Raw genomic sequence first — 22,695 nt, 5'->3', positions numbered from 1 at the left:
GCAAACAAGTCTTATATATGAGATAGCGAAACATAAAAATTTAAGAGGGAGGTATGATAGTATAGTATCTCCTCCCACGAAAGTTTACCTTTAATGTTACTTATACTGATAGTAGTTTATCAAACAGAAAAGTCGTTTGACATTCGGCGGATTTATTTAAAGATTTTCTGTTCCTCGCCGAAGCAAGTGTTTTGAATCTTTTCAGGCTTTTGCAAAAAAAAAACAGTCAAAGTCTGGTTTTATATTCTTGTTGAATTTGTCGATTCAATTTTCGATTACACTGCGATCCTGTCAGGTCGGGACACGAACATACCTAAGCTGGCTTTTAAGACCAGCGCCCTATGCATTGAACGACCAACCCGGGTCATGGTTTCTGCAGAAGCCATATTTTCCAAGAAAAAAAGCTCTATAAAAGTTATTGAACTCTATTTTATGTTGTTTTGAACAAAACAGGCATAACTAGTCCACGTGGAATGCCTCGCGCATGTACAACTAGGCTCACATTTCAGCAGGACTGACTGTTGATAATTTATTTTGGGTTTGTGTTAAGACACTACTCATATTTTCATTTACATTTCCTTTAAAAAAACAGAGAGAAAAAGATAGCTGGATGGAACAGCAAATAAAAAATAAAATTTGGGAAATAATATCGTCCAGAGGGAGAGCTTGAACCTACAAAATTCTCCTTACTGTGAAGATTCTCTATCATCTAAGCTTCTTTGATATGAACACATTCCAAAAATTAACCCGGTTCAATACTACTAAGCACGTGCATGATTCTGAATCTTGATTTTATTCACGAAAACGTGTTTATTGTTCAATATATCATACACATAACCATATATACATTTCGTCGTCTAGTGCTGATTTTTAAAAGGTTGCTCGTACTGCTGCGAGAGAGGGTTGCCAGTTATAATCGAGAGTTATGCAACTTATAAATTTCAGACTACGAACTAAGGCAATATTTCGAACTCAAATCGAAACATTTAGTATTGGATTGTATATAATTTTAACGGGTCATTCTGGTTTCTGTCAGAATTTTTTCGCAGTCGCTTGTTCAGATTTTACTAAGCCATAGAATCTAGTTTTGAGTAAGCCTGGTAAAACGAATAAACCTAGGCAGATGTGATTTCAGCGTGTAGGTTATTAATATATGCTTAAAATTGAACTTGTGTTGCTTGCTATGAGTTAGTTTTTTTTTAACTGGAGCGTCTACTCTTATTACATTGACTAACAAAAAATTTACTTCTGCTTTTTTTTTGCAAATATTTCGCTTGATTTAACGGAAGTTACTCGAACAAAATTTCTGTGCGCGATATTTTCAACAAGTTCGAAAACATTGATATGCTGTGAATCGTCCAATATCAACAGTAGGAGCAGCGATGTCAGATCTACGGAAATCTCCGTAGATCTACGGATTCGAACATTTTCTACCGGCTTACGGATCCGTAGACAAAATCTACGTAAACGGAAATTGGAATATATCAACGGACAACTACGGGAACTAGTTTTGCCTGGAGAGCAAAAAAAAAGTTTTGCACTGCAAGACCTTCCGATAAACAAATGCCAATCTATGGATATGACACTACTACTATCTGACATCGCTGAGTAGGAGGGAATTTCCCAAATATGTACCAATATGTACAAGCATGTGCAAAATGGTTATAGTACGATAGGCCTCTTTGAAAATAATGCTTATTACTCGAGTTTTAAGCATTGAATTCAATGTGTACATGAAAATTATTGAGTCGAGCAATGGGCATTATGTTTTGTGACATTCAAAATGAGCCTATCGTAAGATAAGCCCTTATAACATGTTAGTACAGATTTGAGATTCATATTGCTAAAGTCCTAATTCTAATGTTTCGTTCGAAGTAAATTTTCATATAAATTTTGTCTCCATACTCAATCTCGAATCGCTATCTACGATCCTATAATTGTAGCTTTCTTTCAGTAGGCGGTGTATCCTCGGCGTGTTCGCACTGACTTTCGTTTGATTTGTGTTGGACTAGGGTTCAAATCAATTCATGTTATCAGCGTTATGTCTTGCAATAAAATCGCTGGCATACAATTACCGATCAATTTATGTAATAGTGCCGTCATGGAGCACACGATGCAACTGATACCGAGCGCGTATGTATTGAAGGATGCTTCGCTACCGAACGCCTCACTGCGTGCTGCGCCCCCACATTCGGTGCAACGAATGCAGCTCGTCGTCTTTTACGTATCGACACAGTTCAGAGCTTTTACGACCGGCATCGAAAACACATTAAGAAACCATTTTATTTCCGACTGCTAAATAATTCATCGGCTTCTTCCCATGCATTAGCATCTATCCGGGCGATGCAAGTGCACTGCGAGTAGTAGACGTGTACGTGTGGCGTCGGTTTCCCGACAGGCTGTTGTGCGATTTGATTCGACGCTCGACATGTCTGATTTCGGTTGGAGAAAACCACTCACGAAAAAAAAACAACAAGTCATACAAATATTTGTTGGGTAATTGTGTGCTGCTTTCTTTTCAAATCTCTCAACCTCAAACAGTGTAGACACACAATGGCTTCTCTGGCGGGTCCCCTCGCGTAAGTGGGAACTTAAGGTAAGATTGAAGCGTTTAGGGTAGCTGTGAATGCGAGCAAACGATGAATCATAACCCGAAGGCTAGTTGGGAGAACTGATTGTTGGCGTTATTTTCGTCTTAGCAAACATGACATCAAGTCAAATATATTTATCCATCCGGAGTTTTTTCTTGTTAGTAAATGCTCGCGGTAAGCTGGCTTCTCTTGAACACTATCGCTATGAATGGTTTTTGAAATTAGTCTACTTTTTCCTATGCAATGAGTTCGTTGTCAAAAACAAAAATCTGCTACGAGACATGAGCATTATGAGTATTAGTTTGCATAGTCTGAAGGAGCATTATTATTTTATGGATTGTTTTTGAAAATAAATTTATTTCTTTGAAACAATTTAAGCATTTTATCGACGGAAAACAAATTAACGTATTTACAATTACTTAGATTCGTATACAACATTTTACAATATGTAGTCAAACTTTTAGAACTTTTGTAATAAATTATTCTTGATAATAAGTAAAATTTGTAATAAGTTCTAAAAACAACAAACAGTAGAGTACAAATACCATAATTTTGAGTAATAAGTATTTCTGTGTCATAAAAGTCTTCTCTCGTAAATCAAAGTTTTAAGATTGTGGATGTACACAAGTGAGCTTTAGCGAACAATACTTGAGATACAAAGTAGCTATTTGCGATATGAGGTAACACAGCAGACAACATGGTCGCTTTGCTCGGATCACCAGCTTAATAGCTTAATGATAAAATAGTTGCACAGATTAGAAGAAGTTAACAGGCTAAAATCATGTCTCTGTTTCACTCATCTATCTTTTATATCTACTTTTCAAATATCAAGCAGTATATAACAAAAATAAAAAATAATCACAGTTTGGGATTTTTAATCAACAAACTTATGAATTCTGTGCATACGCGCTCCCATTACGCCTCTTTGTACTTACCTTAACTAACATCTTCTCTGTTTAGTACTTTTGGATGGATGGTTAAATGCATATCACAATAATTAGAAGAAAAAATTGATGACTGTGTACAAGACACGACCGAACAACGTGATATTTTCATAGCCTATCATCAGCTGAGCTAGAAAATTTAACGGAAACTTGATATCTAAACTCATCAGCTAGTCGACCTACTCTGGTTTACGAGCAGGTACTAACTGAACTAAAAAAACTAAGAACGAAAATATATTTGAAGATTCATTTTGTGTGAAAGTTCGTACTGTGCAGAACGGTGCGGTATTTTCAATACATTACGCATAGACTGCCTCAAATCGACCGAAGTAGAATTGCTACTGAATGAGTTACGAGCAGCAACAATCGAAACCGTTCGCCGTGCTAGAGAAATCAAGTGGATGACATCATTATGGCATCATGTGATTGGTTCGTAAAAGCATAGGTCGATTCAAACCAATTGTTCAATGGTATGCTGTTGAAATACTAAAACGGTTTTGCAATATATGTTTTAGTTCAATGTTATCTAATTGATTGGTATTTAAACTAAATAAACCTATTTAATAAATAACTAAGTTGTACGCGCTCAAAATTATGACAAAAAAGGCAAACACAGGCTTTTTAAATATACCTTTTTGATGCTCGTTTATACCAAACATTGCAGCAAACTTGAATTTGAGTTATTTGTGGTTATCTGATACTACTGAATATTTTATCAGAAATTGCTGATCATATTTTTTCGATGGCATAAAGCAAAAAATATGTTGATACATTAAATACATACAAGAGATAATCACGATCAAAAACTTATCATTCTATCAGAGAGTAAATTTTGAAAAGGCGCCCATTGATAAAGTAAGACGTATTCACGTCAAAAGTATCTATGATTATCTACATAACACAACATGTAACTGAATCCATTTGCAAGGCACTGATTCCAGTATGCGAACGACCCCGTTGATAATTCAATCCGTTCTGAAGCGTACAATATTGAATTAATGTTTTCGAATCAAGTTAAATGTGGCTAATCCCATCAACAAATCACCTACTAGTCACCCAAGATTAAAAATTTGCTGACTGCTGATCGGTATTCAATATGTATACTCAATTGAACACGATGTGCAGCAGACGGAATGGCATTCACACAGTGCAAAATCAACTATCCAGCGAGCGAATGGATTTTGTGTTTCAGTTTTGTCATCCACTCGCTAGTCAAACCATCTGCATCGTTCACAGCCAGGCGAAGACTGAGTAAAAAATGTCAATGTGAGGCAGCATATATTTATAGATTCCGATGTGTGCGATAGTTCACGTGCGTTTGATTTGAGTGAACCAAATTTTGGACATATTTTATGTGTCGTTTTTGACTCGTCAGTGCATAACAGTTTATGTTGAATATACTAAGTTATTGTATCAGTTACACCAGGAGGCGTACCAACTACCGGAAGTTGTTTCCGAGCACAACCATTGCGAATAAACGGACACACCACATGTTCCTTAAGCCGTAGACATCGGAAAGATATTGCATTTTGGTGTAATATCTTTGAAGGGTTACATGAAAAGTGTAAACTTTGCATCTGTTTAGTGGTTTGAATTGAACAGTTTATGTTAATCTGCTAAATTCGAAATCCAATTTTTCGAAAGGCAGGAAGCTCGGAATGCTACTCGAAATAATTGTGCATATACATTTAAAGGGTGTTTTCGATAAAAATGGTACATACATATGGCCCTACTAAAAAAAAGAATTATCGTTTTTTTTAATTTTCAGGGAATGAAAATTTACTGAGTCATGATTAAAAGAAGATGTTTAATTCGTTTTCGTCTTTCATCCTTTCACTTCACTCATTCAATTCTGTACAACCGATTTTCCCGGTGTTTTTTCTTTATAGAAAAACTTCCTTCAACTCCGGCTTCGTTTTAAAAGTTTTCGTGCCCTGGATTTTCCAATTGGTCAAAGTTCCGGTGAATTTGGTGGGCTCACATCTTTTGGTACGAAATTAACTGTTCGCTCGGTACCAATCCAACCAATGTTTCAAGCGTAGTGGTAGAATGCAAGATCAACCCAAAACAGAGTTGATCATTTGCACTTCCTTGTGATTGGCAAAAGACACTTTTTAAGGCACTCGCACCGTGTAAATCGCACCGTTGATTGTTCCGGAAGTGATGAAAGGAGCACATTTTTCTACACATTCGCAAATCACCTGCCAGATCAGGAGCTTTTATCCAAAATTAGATAGTTTATGCTATCGAACCAGTGGCGTCTCGTCCTCATGTGCCTCTCGTGCTCGTTTGAAAACTACTTTAAAAAAAATCCCAGTCCTAGAGAGTAAATTTCCTAAATTTTTTTTCGAGGTAACGCTAAACGCTAACACGACGTTTCATGCAGACTTTTGGCATTAAAAAAAATCTATTTCGGAAATTTCATGTTGTGCACACCTCAAGGAGAGGTTTCAGTGAATTATGCTTATGGCAGTTGAAAACAAATTGCTGTCTCAGTTGCAGTTGCGGTTTTTTTGTTGAAGTTATCGACAGATTTGATCAACGTGCAGAGCACCAAATTTTTGTTGTTGTACGAAAAAAAGTGTAGTACAAAATTCTCTACCCAAAAGTATATCATAATATCATTGTATTGAAAGACACAAACGAATATTCATTCCTCAATTGTTAGTTTTCATTTACAATGAACTGTTACAACTGATTTCATACCTCTTAAACATTGTACAATCCGTAAATTTCGTCACGAGACGCCACTGTGTCGAACATCCTCCGGAACATCGAAATTTGATACTTTAGGCAAAAAATATACAGGCTGAGAAAGTTGACTAAAGTTGGTCTTGACGTAAGTTTCATCATCCATCCCGAGACTACATGAATTGATGAGAAATGTCGTCACCGGGGCAGGTTTTAGCAGTAAGGTTTTGCATTCCTGTTTGGGGCTTAAGTTCGTCAAAATGTGTGTATATGTGTGTATATGTGTGATCGTGTGTGACAAAATATGCACTTACTTTTTTCCGAGATGGCAATACCGATTTACCAAACTTACGAGCTGAGGCCAGTGGTGTATTAGTGTGTTTTAGAGGACTATTTTTAAGCTTCAAATATGATTTTCTCAGAAACGGTGACGAATATAAAAAAACCCAACTTTATATTAGTTTAGATTATTTTGTGAAAATTTCAGAATGATTCATTGACTTTAGCGGTCGGGAAAGTCTTTTTTTCTGAAGAAAGAATTGCATAGCTGAAAACGCCGTCTTTCAACTTGTTCTTTGAAAATCTCGCCTTCAAAAGCATGGATCAAAAATCTATCCTGACAATGTTTAGATAATTTAATTTAGATGCGATAACTGCATAAGAACATAGGTGTTGTCGCGATAAAAATGCAGATTGAATGTTGTAAGTCGATTTCTATGCACGCACCATTTTTTCTGCTCCAGTTTCCTGGCAACGTAACGAAACATGATAGAGAAATAAAATCGGCACAGCAAGGCTGCCAAACAAGTTTATGCAAACTTTTAACCGAAAATATCGACACTTTTCTGGCCCATTGAGAGTCATTTTGTACATATGCGAGAAAGCATGGAGAGAAATGTAATACGCTGAGCGAAACACGTGGTTATACGCGACCTACTGGACTTAAGCTCAAATAAAAGGCACTGTTGTCCCATAGATTTTTTTAAATTTCGTGCGGATCTGACTTCTGGTTCCGTAATAACTAAAAAAAAATTTACGAAGAAAAATTCTGTATAAAATGTTCAAAACGACGTATGTAACAATGAGAGATTCTCTTTGTTTACTTTCTCTTTCGATTATTGTGGAATATTCCTGCTTTTTTCGGTAATTTCTCCAGAGCAGATTAAAAGATGATAGCTTTAGTTATTATTATCGGTAAATGATTGGACAGGAGGATTGCTAAGAGTGCCGCAATAATCAAAAGAGAAAGTAAACAAAGAGAATCTCTCATTGTTACATACGTCGCTTTGAACATTTTATACAGATTTGCTCAAAATGCGCACCCACGTTTCTCCTAGATGGCAGAACCCGATTTTTGCAATCGTAGGTTCAAATGAAAGGAAGTCAGGATTTAATCATGAAAGTCACAGACTAGCCCACAAATATACTTTAAAACCCCTATTTTATTCCAAGAAACCCTGTATTTTGGTCAGATTATTTACATTTAAAATTTCGAAGACTGGAAAAAACGCTGGCATAAGTGTATTATATCTAGGGGAGGATTACTTTGAAGGGGACCATATAGATGTAGACGAATAAATAAATATTTTTTTAGAAAACTGAGAATTCCGGGTACTTTTTGAACAGACCTCGTACGTTAAACAGAATTTCTTAATTTTGTCCGGATCTGACTGCCGTTCGTCGTTAAAGAACAGTACAAACAGTAGTGATTATAGGTTACTGCCCTGAGGAAGTCCGGATTTAATCATGAAAGTACAAAAAGCACGCGTAATACACTACTACTGTCACAGACTAGCCCACAAATATACTTTAAAACCCCGAATCCTATTTTATTCCAAGAAACCCTGTATTTTGGTCAGATTATTTACATTTAAAATTTACGCATTTGAGTTTGGTGATGCAGCTGCGAATGTTCTTTTCTCTTTAGACGTAGACGAGTCTTCTTTGCACGTAATGGAATATTTCACAAATCTATCAATGAACCAAGAAAAATCAAGCACACAAATCAACTATCAGCTATCACCATTAGACGTGTTTCGCCCCCCTCAGCGCATACACTGCTACCTCCTTATCATCATTGGCTCGTGACCTGCGATGGGTAGCACGCGTTGATTGTGCCGTCATCACACGATGAGTGTATGTGTACTAAAAATTATATAATGTGCAAATCTTGTCCGGATGGAACGGGATCGTTTTCAGTTTGAAAGATAAGACTTTTTGCATCTAGATTTTAAAGTAATAAATGTTTTGGAATAAAACAGAAAATGAAACAATTCTAATTAGATATATTCATGTTACAAAAAACAAAGTTGAGTCATTCCATCCAATTGGATTAGATCGATATCGCAATCGACAGCAATTTAGCAGTTCGGAAACTACATTGATAAGGCGCTGTGTTACACTAATTGACAACCTGCAACGCCTATTGGCGAGCGTTTCAGCGCGTACTAGGCGGCATGAATACATCAGTGAAAAATATAAAAGGAAATCCAATCAACTAGAAAATGGTCCCACTGGATGATGTACCTATGCCTGAACCCACACCAGCTGGCAGTTTTGTTTTTTTTTGCGCTAGTAAAAGGAACCGAAAGCCAACTGTGCAATGTTACATGTAGGGTAAGAGAATGAACGGAACAAATACCTTAGACGTTGGAAATTTGCATAAACGTTCGTCGTTTCGTTTGCTCGAACGAAACGTTCCCTACAGTATTCTCCATTTGTGTGTTGGTGTGTGTCTGCTGCCGGTCCCACTAGAGTAGTGCTGTGCTGTGCGCCCTCCCCACTATTTTACACACTGGTGGAATAGTGTTTGTACAAGCAATGGACGGATTGAATGCACCGTCACCGGTGTTGGTGATTCAGCCGGTTATGCCGCAAGCGCGTTTCTGTTCGGTGAGGAACGCGGCTAACTGCTGTTGTCAGTGTTGCCGGTTCTTCCGAGAAAACTGATTCAATTCGAATTAAGTTTGGCGAAAAGGTTTTGAACTGTAATATAATCTTGTTAGACAATAAATTTTTGGTGTCAATTTATGTCTTGGAATTTTGGACAACTCGAATAACTGTAACAGATAATGTTCACGATTATATTTTTTACGATCATCCCAACTCGCATCGACCCGCCCGTCCTGGGTTCGACTGCGAACAGATCTGATTCGGTCACCAATATTGGCTCATGCTTGATCGATTTGTTTCGTCGTCTATCCTTACAGTTTTCGAGTCTTCCACCTTCTTCGATATCGACCTAGCGTTTTACTTTTCAATCCATTCCACCACCCCCACATATGACAACCGGAAAGCGCGTTCCTCGGTAGTTGTAGCTTGTGCCGGTACTCGACTCGACACCACCACCCCACATTCAAAACGTTCAATACACCCATACACAAATTTTCCGGCAACCGTAGCTGTATTGAAATCGAAACGGTTGCGCCCGCCAGTTGGACACTTCTGTCCTTGCCCTGCCTCTGCCAGCAACAGTCTACCCGTCGGGATAGATTGGAACCCCCTTGGCCGCCTACCTGTGTCTATGGCTGGCGATTATGTGCATATACCAAGTGACAACAGTGTGCGTGTGTTTGCGTAAATTAATGTACAAATCTAGATTCGCCATTCGCAACGACCGAACCGAGCGAGGCAAGCCGGTTACCGACGAAGCCCCATGGTTCAGTGAGTGGCTGGAGAGCCTCACGGTTTGCGGTGATTATGACTTGCGGTATCTGATGCATTTCTTGTCTCTGCCCAATAGCACCGCCAGAGGCAAGTAACAAAACAGGTTGAACAATAAACCGTCCCAACCTGCGCTGGTGTACTCCGGTGCACGGATTACCAGTGCGCGCGGAGTCGGCGAGAAGTTCAAGGTCGTAGCCAAGGTTATCTGATTCAGCTGGCGAAGTTTGCAAACGTGCGGCACAACGAATGAGAAAGTAGCAGGTGCACCACTTTACGGGCGAAGAATATGTAAAGCACTAGTAAATAATTTCTAGCTATAAAATATCAAGCTTACGAACCAACTGTATAGTTTTTTATTTGAGTTTCATCATCAGCACGTGAAACCCGTTTACACGTTTTAAACACAACTGTTAACATTCTTGTTTGTTTTTTCGCAAAGGAAATGTGATGTGATCTCTATGGAAATCGTGTTTTCAACTGAGATCCAGGAATGTCAATTCAAATGAAATGGGGCAATGAGTATTATCCAGATCGAAATTAAGGCTTGAACGTTCAAACTATATAATCACGCTTTAAAAGAAAAAAAATCATTGAAAATTCTTGTTTTTACGCTTAGTCTTCGACTCATTAGTGCATTGGCATCTGATGTTGAAATTCTAATTCCACTTCGCGACTCAAAATAAGCCCCTAAGCAGAAAGTTAATGTCATTTGTAAAAAAAACATTTTGCTCCGAACCGCGTCGTCCTTACTAACGTGTCGAACGAAAACATTTTGGGGTTTTGGTACCACCCGTTTTACCACTAAATGATTACAATGTCTTCCAACAAAAACTGCTAATGTTCTGTTGAGTCGAAGACGAAACGTGTAAATAAGAATTTTCAATGTTTAGTTTCTCTTAAAACGTGATGTTCAAAATTACCGTTAATAACCTTCAACCCTTAACTTAGAATCTGAAGAAAAACCAACAAAAAAAAAGGCGGGTGGGTAATGTCAGAGACATGACTGGATGTCGTGAATACGAAAACAACTGACATGTTCCTTAACACTTCCGAATATCAATTAGTTGATCAATTGCATGAATTATGCAAGCATTTCCCCTTTTCACATTTTTCGCAAAAACGAAGAAGGCTTGACTTGATCTCGATTACAGCGAATTTCACATAAAGTGCACAAATCTAATAAAACTATTCTAGATTTGCACTAAACTGAGGAAATTTACCTTCGATTTGCGAGCAAGAAATCCTAATAGTTCTTTAGAAACCTTTTAAGAGTCATTAGAACGACTGATTTTGTGTGATGCTCTCCACCGTTGTCCTCTTTTCATTGTTTTTTCGCCAATGCAAACGACTGGCAGCTGTGACGTAATCGCTCTTGTCGGAAGCGAAACTAGCTTTGCAAACGACACAAAATACATCTGCTCGCAGTGGCGATAGAATTCAAACTGATCCAATTTTTGTTAAAAGGTTTCTTCTTATGTTTTTTCGTTTGTAGCTTTTTCACTAATTGGCGGTTTGTAACTTTTTCACTAACGGGCTATAAAAATAGTCGCATACATAATTTTAATGTCGATTATTTCATTTCGGATTTGCATAATTCATTGAAAGAAACTATCAAAATGCTGTAGGGATTCGTTTCTAGCATTCAGAAGGAGCAAATTGTGGAACTCACTACGATATTAAGCAATGTTCGGAACATTTTGCTCGAACGATTTGTTGTACAGCAGCAGATATTTTGTTCTCTTCCTCAGAACGCGTTCTGATTGGCTGGTGTTGACATGGGTCAAATGAGACAGGTTTTTCAATAGTGTACTATTGAAATACTTAAATGCTGTTGCTATACACGTTTGAGTTGAAAAATTTCGATTCTATTTGTAGTTAGATTATATAAATCTTTTCACATCTCACTGAGCTATGAGCTTTAAAAATACGAAAAAGGCAAACACGCCTTATGAATTATCCTCTTTGATACTCGTTTATACCAAACATTTCAGAAAAGTTTAATTTTGAATTATTTGAGATTATGTCACACAACTGAAAATTTTATCATAAAATTATGATCATATTTCCGATGGCATGTAGCAAAAATTTTGTTGTTTCGTTAGATACAACAAGAGATATTCACGATCAAAAATTTATCTCTCTCTCAGAGGGTAAATTTTGAAATGGTGCCCCATAGTAAAGTAAGTCGTATTCACGACAATATCCATTTTAATTGGCGTTCTTGGATCTCAGCTGAAATCCCGGAGGTGTTACCTCAATCGAATTTCGATTAACACGAAATGGTTACAAAACAAATCGTGTTCCGAGATCACCGTTCGATCGACCAGCCCCGCCTCAATGCAATGCTAGCATGAAATGGATTGAAACACTGTAGAAAGACTTTCGATTCCTAGCAAATAGCAAGCAATCGACGTGTATTTATTCTATATTTTTTTTCAGCTCCATTAGTCATCTCATATACGAAAACCATTAGTTAGAGTGAAATATACTGTCTCTGTTCGACAGATTGACTTCAACAGTAAGATGAAACTAGGAGCATTCGCTTCGAGTTTTCGCGTCGCTAGAACTGCAGTATTGAACAATTTTCAAACTATTTTTTCTGCGGGATTGCTTCTTAGAACCGAAGCAAAAATATCCTATCCGATTTTATCACAATTCGTTGATTGAAAGTCGAGTAATCGACAAAATAACATGGTGACTGATTATTGGTAAAATAACACCCCTACAATCAACGTTTTCTGATCTTACCAATACTCTAGTTCGCAACCAAAGTCCTATTTCCTACAAATCGTATCCAACAGAGCTTGAAATTGTCCCGAATTTTCATTAAAAAATTTTAATCCAACAGCCTCATATTCGTTTTTATTAGCTCTTTCGTAAATGATCGCATCCAAAACAAATGAAGAGAGGCGAAGTCTTTTCGTCTCCCATTGAACCAAAAGAGAGTCAATACAAACGTCACTCATTCCCCTACGACAAGACGAAACGTCGGCAGGGAGAATCAGTCGAATTTCAATTCTCATTCCTCATCGATATGATCAAAATCTGTGACGTTGTGTTATAAAGAATGTCTAAAATATGATCTTTGGAAACCAAAACTATCATAGATTCGAGCGAAAACAGTTAAGAATCACTGTGAATCGCTTTCCGTCATTATGGATACTAAAAAGTTTGGCTTGAATATCGACACTGCACAGTATATGATTTTCACTGAAAACCGAAAATGACTGAAAGGGTAAATGGGAGAAAGAATACAACTTTGAAACTACTTTTCCGCTCATGTCGTTGACTGAATTTGGTTTTCATTCTCATAATTTACAAGTGAAATGAAAATGACTTTCTTTTATTAACACACTGCAGTCTTCGGATCCAGCCAATTACACTCTTCGGACATAATATGATATTACCCCAAATCTTATTATTTATCCTATGGAAGCAATAAACATAAAATACTGAACAAAATTTACCCAAACAGCTACTCCTACTCATGAAACGTGTTTTGCTTTTTCCGTTGAATGATTTAAGGATGGGATGAAAAATGCTAATCTATGAATTATGCAAGGAGTGATACAGACGATTTTTATGAAAACAAGTTGACAAAAAGTCTCGATAAAAATAAGTCAGTTTAAAACCATATCAAAGGATTTGAATACAATTATGAAATAGGACGTATTTGAATTTTTTTTTAATAATTTTCGCTTTTGCATTTTCTCATTCTGCTACTAACGCAGAAGCCGTATGACATAAGACAAGAGATGGAATCTTGGGAGCACTTAGTTATCTCTCACCTGTTGACGACCGAAAAAATGAATTTTGTGTTCGAAACGTAAAAACGGTTTTCACGTGCTGATGAAACTCAAATAAAAGAAACACACAGTCACACTCGTAGCTTGATATTTTTTAGCTAAATATTATTTACTAGTACTTTAAATATTGTTCAACGCTCTTTACAACTTCTTAGCGATGTATATTGAACCGCGCGAGGTGGCATCAGCAGTTCAACACAAACTGCTATCGCACTGATAAATCGAAACTAAATATAAAAACACGTAAGTTAGTTATGTGCACTCAGCATACACCGCTTAAAGGCGTGGTACCGAAACTATTGAATGGAAAAAAATCATAATTTAATATAAATAAAAAGCCGTCATGATGTAATTAGTTCCACAAATGATGCTAATAAACATTTTTTCACATTTTGCTCTTTTATCAAGATTTAAAAAAACTTTTACTAGCATGCAAACTGCTATCAAAGTCCATTCCGAAATTTATCCATACGACTGATGACTAAACGAAACAATAGCTATAAAAATTTGCAACAATCTGTGTCATGAGTGCCTTGTGACCACATAAATATACCACTACAAAATTACTTAAGGGGAGATTCATTTGTAAAAGAGAGTTTTTCGTTCCTTCATTTTGAGCGTGGATTTAAAAAAAACGATAGGTTGCCTAATCCTCAGTTTTTATGTACTTATTATTCTTCATTAGAGACTGCTACAATGTAAATTTTATGTAAAAAATATCCAGTTGTTCCTGAGATATGGTTGCTCAAAGCGGGTCAAATTGTCACTGTCACTTATAGTTTTTTTAGATCCACGCTTGACAAGAAAGAATGAAAATCTTCGTTTACAGAAGAAACTTACCTTGAAGAAGGTTAGATTGATCTTGAAAATTTAAATGAAAGCAAAACTCCAACACAGCAATCTAAGTTCATTCGGATCCGAGTTTCGGTTTCAGAGTTATGGAATGATAAATTCAATCATAAATTGATAAACACGATCTCTTATAAAATGTTTATATCAGCTGATTCCGGAAAGATAGCTTATAGTTGCAATTTTATTTAAAAATACTAGCTGCCTAATTGCTTCTATTTACGGTATATAATCTTTTTTTCGTTTCTTAATGAATGAATGAAATAATGAATGGTTATTCGAACTAAGAATTTTGTTGATCCCAAGATATACTTGGCTTATGAGACAAACATCATTACACTGACGGATGGATGGATCGAAACCTGGTGGTTTCACATGTGTTGCACTCAATTTTCCACTTCATTGCTCATCGGTCGTCACGCTGGGTCGTGTATAATTGGTCCGCAACGGTTCACTGACATTCGCACCGAATGGAAGTGCGCGTAAAACGGTTCACAACATTCCACAAATTAAGGTGTGAGTCATAGTGTCCATAGTTGCGCTCTATTGAAAACTAGCTTCGACGAAAGAAACGAATTCTAATTTATGTGGTGCGGTAAAACGCAACCGCGTGAAAGAGTGCATGTGTCCGAGTTTCGGTACAGATGCGTTTTTGCAGTTAAGGTAATGTAATTTGTATAAGTACATTTTTTGGATTATTTGTTTTTGTCTTTCTCATATAGAAAGGCTATACAATCACTGTGAAAACCGACTTTTGAACCGAAGCCCGGAGGGCCGAATGTCATATACCATTCGAATCAGCTCGACGAACTGAGCAAATGTCTTTGTGTGTGTGTAAACCGATTTTCACAAACTTAGATTCAAATGAAAGGTCTTGCGGTCCCATAGATCGCTATGAATTTTATCCCGATCCGACTGCCGGTTCCGGAATTAAAAGACAAAATGTAAAAATATGTGAGAAAATTCGCACTCAATTTTCTCAGAAATTTCTTAACCAGTTTTTACAAACTAAGATGTAAATGAAAGGTCTTGAAATTCTTCAAAAAGTCTCCTAAATGATGATTCAGATCCGACTCCCGGTTCCGGTATTACAGTGCGATTAGTAAAAATTTTCAATTTCAAGAGTATTTTTTTACAAGCGATGGCGAAACGAGGTGCACATTTAGGGGTAAATTCATCTAGTTGGCAGACCTTGTTAGTTGGAGGACATATAAATCTATTTCGGGACTACTAGTGCACGGTTTCCGCTTCCGAATGCATCGGTAATAGTGAAGAAAAGCTCCAAAAACGGAACTCGTTTCGATTTTTCTGCAACGGTTAAACCGATTTTCACAAATCATAATTGAAATTAAAGCTCTTATTATCTTAAAAGATTCTGTGCAATTTCATCCAGATTCGACTTCTGGTTCCGAAATTAGAGGGCAATGAGTATCAAAACTTTCAAACTGTCATAAAAAATAATGCAAAATTGGTACGCATCGATACGTGCAGGTACGGAAGAAGAAAAAAAAGCACTTACCTAACACACAGCGTGCTTTGTTCAACTTAGTATGGCGTGCAGGGTTGCTACATTTAAATCTATATTAACATAACTATTTTCAAATTGAAAAAGTGATGGTAGTTTATACCAAAGAAAGTTTTTGATTTTATTCAAGTTTGAAAAACAAATCTTGACAGAATCTTATAGTGATGTTTTTGAAAACATAAGTAATATTAGAAAGGCATCATTACACCACTTGGCGGATTGAAAAAGGTTTTCTCTAAGAACGCTTTTTCGTCTTCTTTTGGGTTGGGATTGGTACAAATTTTGCTCCAAATTTCACTCTTGTTAGTTCAAGTTTATTTTCCTCGAAATCATGTCCATTGCTTTTTACAACTTTTTGAACAGAATGAACTTTTTTGACAGCCGCCGTGTCTTTGTTTACAGTTTAAAAGTTCATCAGAGGTTCATCATTTGAATTTAAAAATTGCAAGTCACCTCACACTAAACAGATTTATACAAATATCGCTTTTTAATGCTGGAAACGCATACAGGGTAATCTTTTTAGTTCTTTTCACTGTGGAACACGTTTTTAACAGGCACTTTTTCATCATTTTTCAGTTTTTAATTTGCAGTCGCCAAACAAAACAAACACCCGGTAGCTGTCAAAGATGAACTTGATTCATCGGCAGTTCAGCTAAAATATCAATTACAGGATACACATAAATGAAATGTTTCCTCCTTCAGTTTTCATTTTTAATACTTAACTCCATGTATAATTCTATTCATTCGAACTTGCTCACTACCAACAGCGACAATGAAGCAGCTAGACTACTTGGCACTTGAAACTGAGCAAGCAAAACTTCGAATGACTAGGTACGATTATTCAACTGACGATGAATTCTGGGAGCTTCACTTGAAAATGGCAGAAAAAGTCAAATGAATTAGTAGGGATATACTGACGGCCAGTGGCCATCAATTCCATTTTCATCTTATATTATTAATGAAATTTTACCGCACTGGTCACCTCATCGATCAGCATAATCCGTCAACATCGACACGTCAGGAAAGACATTGCACTGCGGCTCAAATGAGTGTTTCGCAAAAAGCATAAACTTTACGTTAGCTAAGCCGTATCGAAATTTTAAATAATAAAATAATAAAGATGACTATGTTGTGCCTCTCACTAGTAGAGTATTTTTTGCCATACCTGAGTAAAAAACAGATTGAAAATAATAAATAATAATAAAGACAAAAATAATAACAAAAACCCCGAATCAATGGACGAAAGCGCGATCAGTGAACCAACTGCTTGAATGGTAAAGAGACTCCAACTTTCCCAAGGAGAAAGGTATCTGAGGCTCTGCTAAAATATAAATATTGTGTATTTAACCCTTTACCTTCCCGGCGAAGGTTAAAGGTTAATACCGTGGATAAATAACAACTGATTAATGGATACACAGCAAAAAATAACAGATCGGCTGAAAAGTTCGTATCATTTCTATGAGAGGGCGCCACTAGAATTAAATCCATGCCATTTTCAGTTAGTATCAACCTTCAAAAGATACGTGTATAAATTTGACAGCTGTCTGATTATTAGTTTGTGAGATATTGCATTTTGAGTGAAGCTACTTTTGTTATTGTGAAAAAATGGAAAAAAAGGAATTTCGTGTGTTGATGAAACACTACTTTTTGATGAAAAAAAGTGCCGCCGATACCAAAAAATGGCTTTATGAGTGTTATCCAGACTCTGCACCGGGCGAAGCAACAATTCGTAAGTGGTTTGCAAAATTTCGTACTGGTCATATGAGCACCGAAAACGATGAACGCAGTGGACGTCCAAAAGAGGCTGTTACCGATGAAAACGTAAAAAAAATCCACAAAATGATTTTTAATGACCGTAAAGTGAAGTTGATCGAGATAGCTGACACCCTAAAGATATCAAAGGAACGTGTTGGACATATTATTCACGAATATTTGGATATGAGGAAGCTTTGTGCAAAATGGGTGCCGCGTGAGCTCACAATCGATCAAAAACAACAACGAATTGATGATTCTGAGCAGTGTTTGGAGCTGTTATATCGAAATAAAACCGATTTTTTTCGTCGATATATAACAATGGACGAAACATGGCTCCATCACTTCACTCCGGAGTCCAATCGACAGTCAGCTGAGTGGACTGCACGCGATGAAACGAACCCAAAGCGTGGAAAGACTCAACAATCGGCCGGTAAGGTTATGGCGTCTGTATTTTGGGATTCGCATGGTATAATTTTCATCGACTACCTTGAAAAGGGAAATACCATCAACAGTGACTATTATATAGCGTTATTAGAGCGTTTGAAGGACGAAATTTAAAAAAAAAACGGCCTCATTTGAAGTAGAAAAAAGTTTTGTTTCATCAAGACAATGCACCGTGTCACAAGTCAATGAAAACCATGTTGAAATTGAACGAATTGGGCTTCGAATTGCTCCCTCATCCACCGTATTCTCCAGATTCGGCCCCCAGTGGCTTTTTCCTGTTCTCAGACCTCAAGAGGTGCTCGCTGGTAAAAAAATTTAGAAGCAATGAAGAGGTAATCTCTGAAACTGAGGCCTATTTTGAGGCAAAGGACAAATCGTACTACAAAAATGGTATCGAAAAGTTGGAAGATCGCTGTATCGCCTCTGATGGCAATTATGTTGAATAATAAAAACGAATTTTGGCAAAAAAATGTGTGTTTCTATTAAACGATACGAACTTTTCAGCCGAACTGTTAATTAAATTTACCAGTGACGTAAATCCGCGTATGACTCAAATCATAAGAACGTAATTCGTAAAATGACTGAAGTCTGCAAGAATGATTTACATATGTGTCGAACATACACTACTTTTAAAGCTGACGTGTAAAATTACATGCTTCAGCACTTGAAAGTACGTCAGAATGCATTAAATATGTGTAAGTCATGAGTCATTTTTGACGTAAATTTACACGATTTATTCTAAGTGTGTAGTATTGAATGCAATTTATGAAAAAAAAAATTAACAATTTGTCAATATTGCCCGTCATGGAATTTTCATAGTATTATTCTATTTCGAATCATGTGTCTGTGCCTTAAAGCTATGCTTTTCTCTCATCAAGCGCGTGGATTTTCAACGCATACCGTTGCACACAACGACCTAACGAGAATGGGAAGCTTCCTCAGTGCGTGACTGTCTAGTACCAATCCCCCAACCAACCTACCTGTCTCTTCAGTGAATTTGAATCGATTGCTGGTTCGGGTGGGTGTTTGATATGCTAAATGATTGGTTAAAAACTTCTTCGCGTGAAAGCCAGCAGTAATTCAACAAATAAAAAAAGCTGCCTATTCACGGGGCAAAAAAAACGCGTTGGGTCACCGGAAAATGACGTGCGTATAGCGAGGAGCTACCAATACTATGCCGAGCCCATCGTTACCTCATACTGTGCTACGATCTTTGTAAGGTCCAACCTCGTTTTTTTTATTAGAGTTGAGGAAAAGGCGAATGACACGCTTCATTACATCACCATTGGGGACGCGCGTGTGATTCATCTGGTATGTCCTTTGTGGGAAGGAAAATGACTTGCCGTAAGGTAGTACTTTTTTTTGGGAACACTAACCCGACTTCATCTCTAGTTGCCAAGGCTGAAAATTTTACATTGGCTACGATATAAAGTAATTACTCGTGTCGCAAGTGTTGTCTTATATCATGATGATCACCCTTAAAGGAGTCTAATCTTACCTCTTTTCTTTCATTCTTTTCAGAAATGGTCGAGGCAATGAAGAAAGTCGCCTCCCTGGACGTAGAACTCACAGTCGAAGAGCGAAATCTGCTGTCAGTTGCCTACAAGAACGTTATCGGCGCACGGCGTGCATCGTGGCGGATAATTTCCTCGATCGAGCAGAAGGAAGAAAACAAGGTCAGACTCAGAACCTAAAAAAAACGTGTTCTGATTTATGAAAAACTTAACTAACCAATTGGTACCCATATTTTTTCCCCAAAAAAAAATACAGGGCGTCGAGGAGAAGTTGGAAATGATCAAGAACTACCGCTCCCAAGTGGAGAAGGAACTGCGCGACATCTGCTCCGACATCCTGGAAGTGCTCGATAAGCATCTGATCCCGTGCGCGACGACCGGCGAGAGCAAAGTGTTCTACTACAAAATGAAGGGAGATTATCACCGCTATCTGGCCGAATTCGCCACCGGTGGTGACCGCAAGGATGCTGCGGAAAATTCGCTGGTCGCATACAAAGCCGCCAGTGACATCGCTATGACTGACCTTCCACCGACGCACCCGATCCGGTTGGGACTGGCACTCAACTTTTCAGTGAGTTTTCCTGCCATACTTGCCTGTTAACTTGTCTAACCTACGAATTTGACTAACAAACTATTGTGTTTTCTTTTCTTCTACGATCCGACCCTTCGTTCGCTCTCTCATCCGCAGGTATTCTACTACGAAATCCTGAACTCGCCGGATCGTGCCTGCCGCCTAGCGAAAGCAGCATTCGACGATGCCATCGCCGAGCTCGACACCCTCAGCGAGGAAAGCTATAAAGATTCTACGTTAATCATGCAGTTGCTGCGAGACAACCTTACATTATGGACATCCGATATGCAGGGTGACGGTGAGTGTGTCCCTTTCACTTTATATCGTATTACTACGCTTCCTTTCGGCTGTTTACTACCCTTCAGTCAGTCGCAAACTGACCATACCCGGTGAATCAGAATGATGAAGGCTTTCGATGTGTTCTTCAAGGTCACAATATTTATTTGTTTGATGACCTTTCATTGACAGGAAAATTGAGGCATTATTACCACCTGTCATCAAATGTGAACCGATAGTTTTTCAAGTGACATTGGGATGATAGAAAAAAGAAGTCAAGAACAGGCAAATGATGGTCCCTAAATCCTAGTACACTACTAACACATTGAAACTGTATGACAGCGTATTGTGGGTGAAACGATTACTCTTCTATCTGTGTAGAGTAGGGCTGGAATAAATTTTTAACTAGAGCAAACAACGGTCATTATTTTGATGAAGACAAAAATCGATCCGTTTTCATGCAGTAAATTTATACGGAAGGTTTGGTATGAATATTCGGTGTACTGAGCTGTGAGTAATGTCTGTCGACCAGTATCAAGCCACATCACCCATCAATATGACATGACAATTGGAATTCTTTTGCGACCACGTGAAATGAAGGCCAGCCCAATGCAGAACGAATGCGAGCGACACTCATTTGATGTCAAGTTATGTAGGGATTTCTTACAACCGCAAATCGGTTTGTTGGTTTACCAGTGTCTAATTGGATGGCGCGCGCGTAAACTAACTTGATACTGGTGAAACTATATAATTAGTGAAGCCGGGGCATGATTATTCAGTGGTAGGTTAAGTGATGCTTACATAATTCTCTCCCTCCAATCACTGAGAAACACCATCCGTGTTTACTGCGTTACAATTTTTATTCATGCGAGTGAACTTGCAGTCCCAACGTGTATCTGTTTACTTATGATTAGCATGCATGATTTACTTAATTATTCTCTATGCCAGTCTCTACAAACACTCTGCATAGTTGAAATAACAACCCGATGTATTCTATTAGTAAAGACTGTCCCAGAAACTATGGACGCACATTGATTTCGCTGTAAATAATTCACAAGTGTTAGATATCCGATTTTTTCTCGATATACTAATAATATTAGACTACAACAACAGAATATTATTCTCAACATTTGCTACTTAGCCATTGTAGACTAGCTGGCGCACCTTCTTGCGAACGTTCCTCATAAAATTTCGTACAGACTTCTTGGCGACAAGTTTTGACACTTTTTTCCAATCCTTTTCGAACTATTGAATGGTTTCGGCTGCCGAGACATATTTCCTGAGATGTGCCTTCGTTAATGCCCAAAATTCCTCAATTGGTCGAAGTTGTGAGCAATTTGGTGGATTCATGTCTTTTGGGACGAAAGTGACATTTTTGGTAGTATACCATTCTACCGTTGATTTCGAGTAGTGGCAAGAAGCAAGATCTCGCCAGAAGACAACACGATCCTTGTAGCTTCGGATCATGGGTAGAAGTCGTGTTTGTAAACATTCCTTGATGTATATTTCGCTGTTCATTGAAGCAGTGGTGATGAAGGGTTTCGAAATCTTACCGCAGCTACAAATTGCTTGCCAGACCATAGCTTTCTTATCAAACTTATCAAGTTCAATCGATGTCTCGGACTGGTTTAATACTTTCCTTTTTCGCACCGTATAATATTGTGGTCCCGGCAAGGATATGTAATCGAGCTTCACGTAGGTTTCGTCGTCCATGATTATGCAGTTCAAATTTCCAGCAAGAATCATATTGTACAGCTTTAGAACCCTCAGCCTGATCGATGCTTCTTGTTTCGGACTACGTTTTGGTTGTTTCTGCTTCTTATAGTTTCAAAGATTCAAACGTTCTTTAGCACGAAGAACATTTGACTTCGAAGTGCCCACTTTTTTGGCCACATTCCGAACTGAAACCAACTTCTTTTGCTCGAGCGCCTTCAGTATACGTTTGTCCAACTGAGGGTTAGCAGGACCTTTTTTTCGACCCGTTTTCGGTTTATCCTCAAAGGTGTTGTTATCCTCACCGAACTTCCTGATTGCATTTCGCACGGCTTTTTCACTTACTCCTT

The 22,695-nt window shown here is 37.8% G+C and overlaps 1 protein-coding gene across 1 annotated transcript in view; it reads left to right on the top strand.

Annotated features, from left to right (window-relative positions):
• The window catches only part of LOC131432667 (14-3-3 protein epsilon), a 69,529-nt gene that overhangs the window by 36,815 nt on the left and 10,019 nt on the right, over positions 1–22,695 (top strand). The window contains exons 2-4 of the mRNA XM_058599070.1: positions 19,793–19,947; positions 20,042–20,356; positions 20,474–20,654. Coding sequence (XP_058455053.1) covers positions 19,793–19,947; positions 20,042–20,356; positions 20,474–20,654 — 651 coding nt within the window. The remainder of the gene's footprint in view (positions 1–19,792; positions 19,948–20,041; positions 20,357–20,473; positions 20,655–22,695) is intronic.

The sequence above is a fragment of the Malaya genurostris genome, chromosome 2 (genome assembly GCF_030247185.1).
Source record: "Malaya genurostris strain Urasoe2022 chromosome 2, Malgen_1.1, whole genome shotgun sequence".
In the NCBI taxonomy this organism is placed as follows: Eukaryota; Metazoa; Arthropoda; class Insecta; order Diptera; family Culicidae; genus Malaya; species Malaya genurostris.
This window is presented reverse-complemented; position numbering and strand designations above follow the sequence as displayed.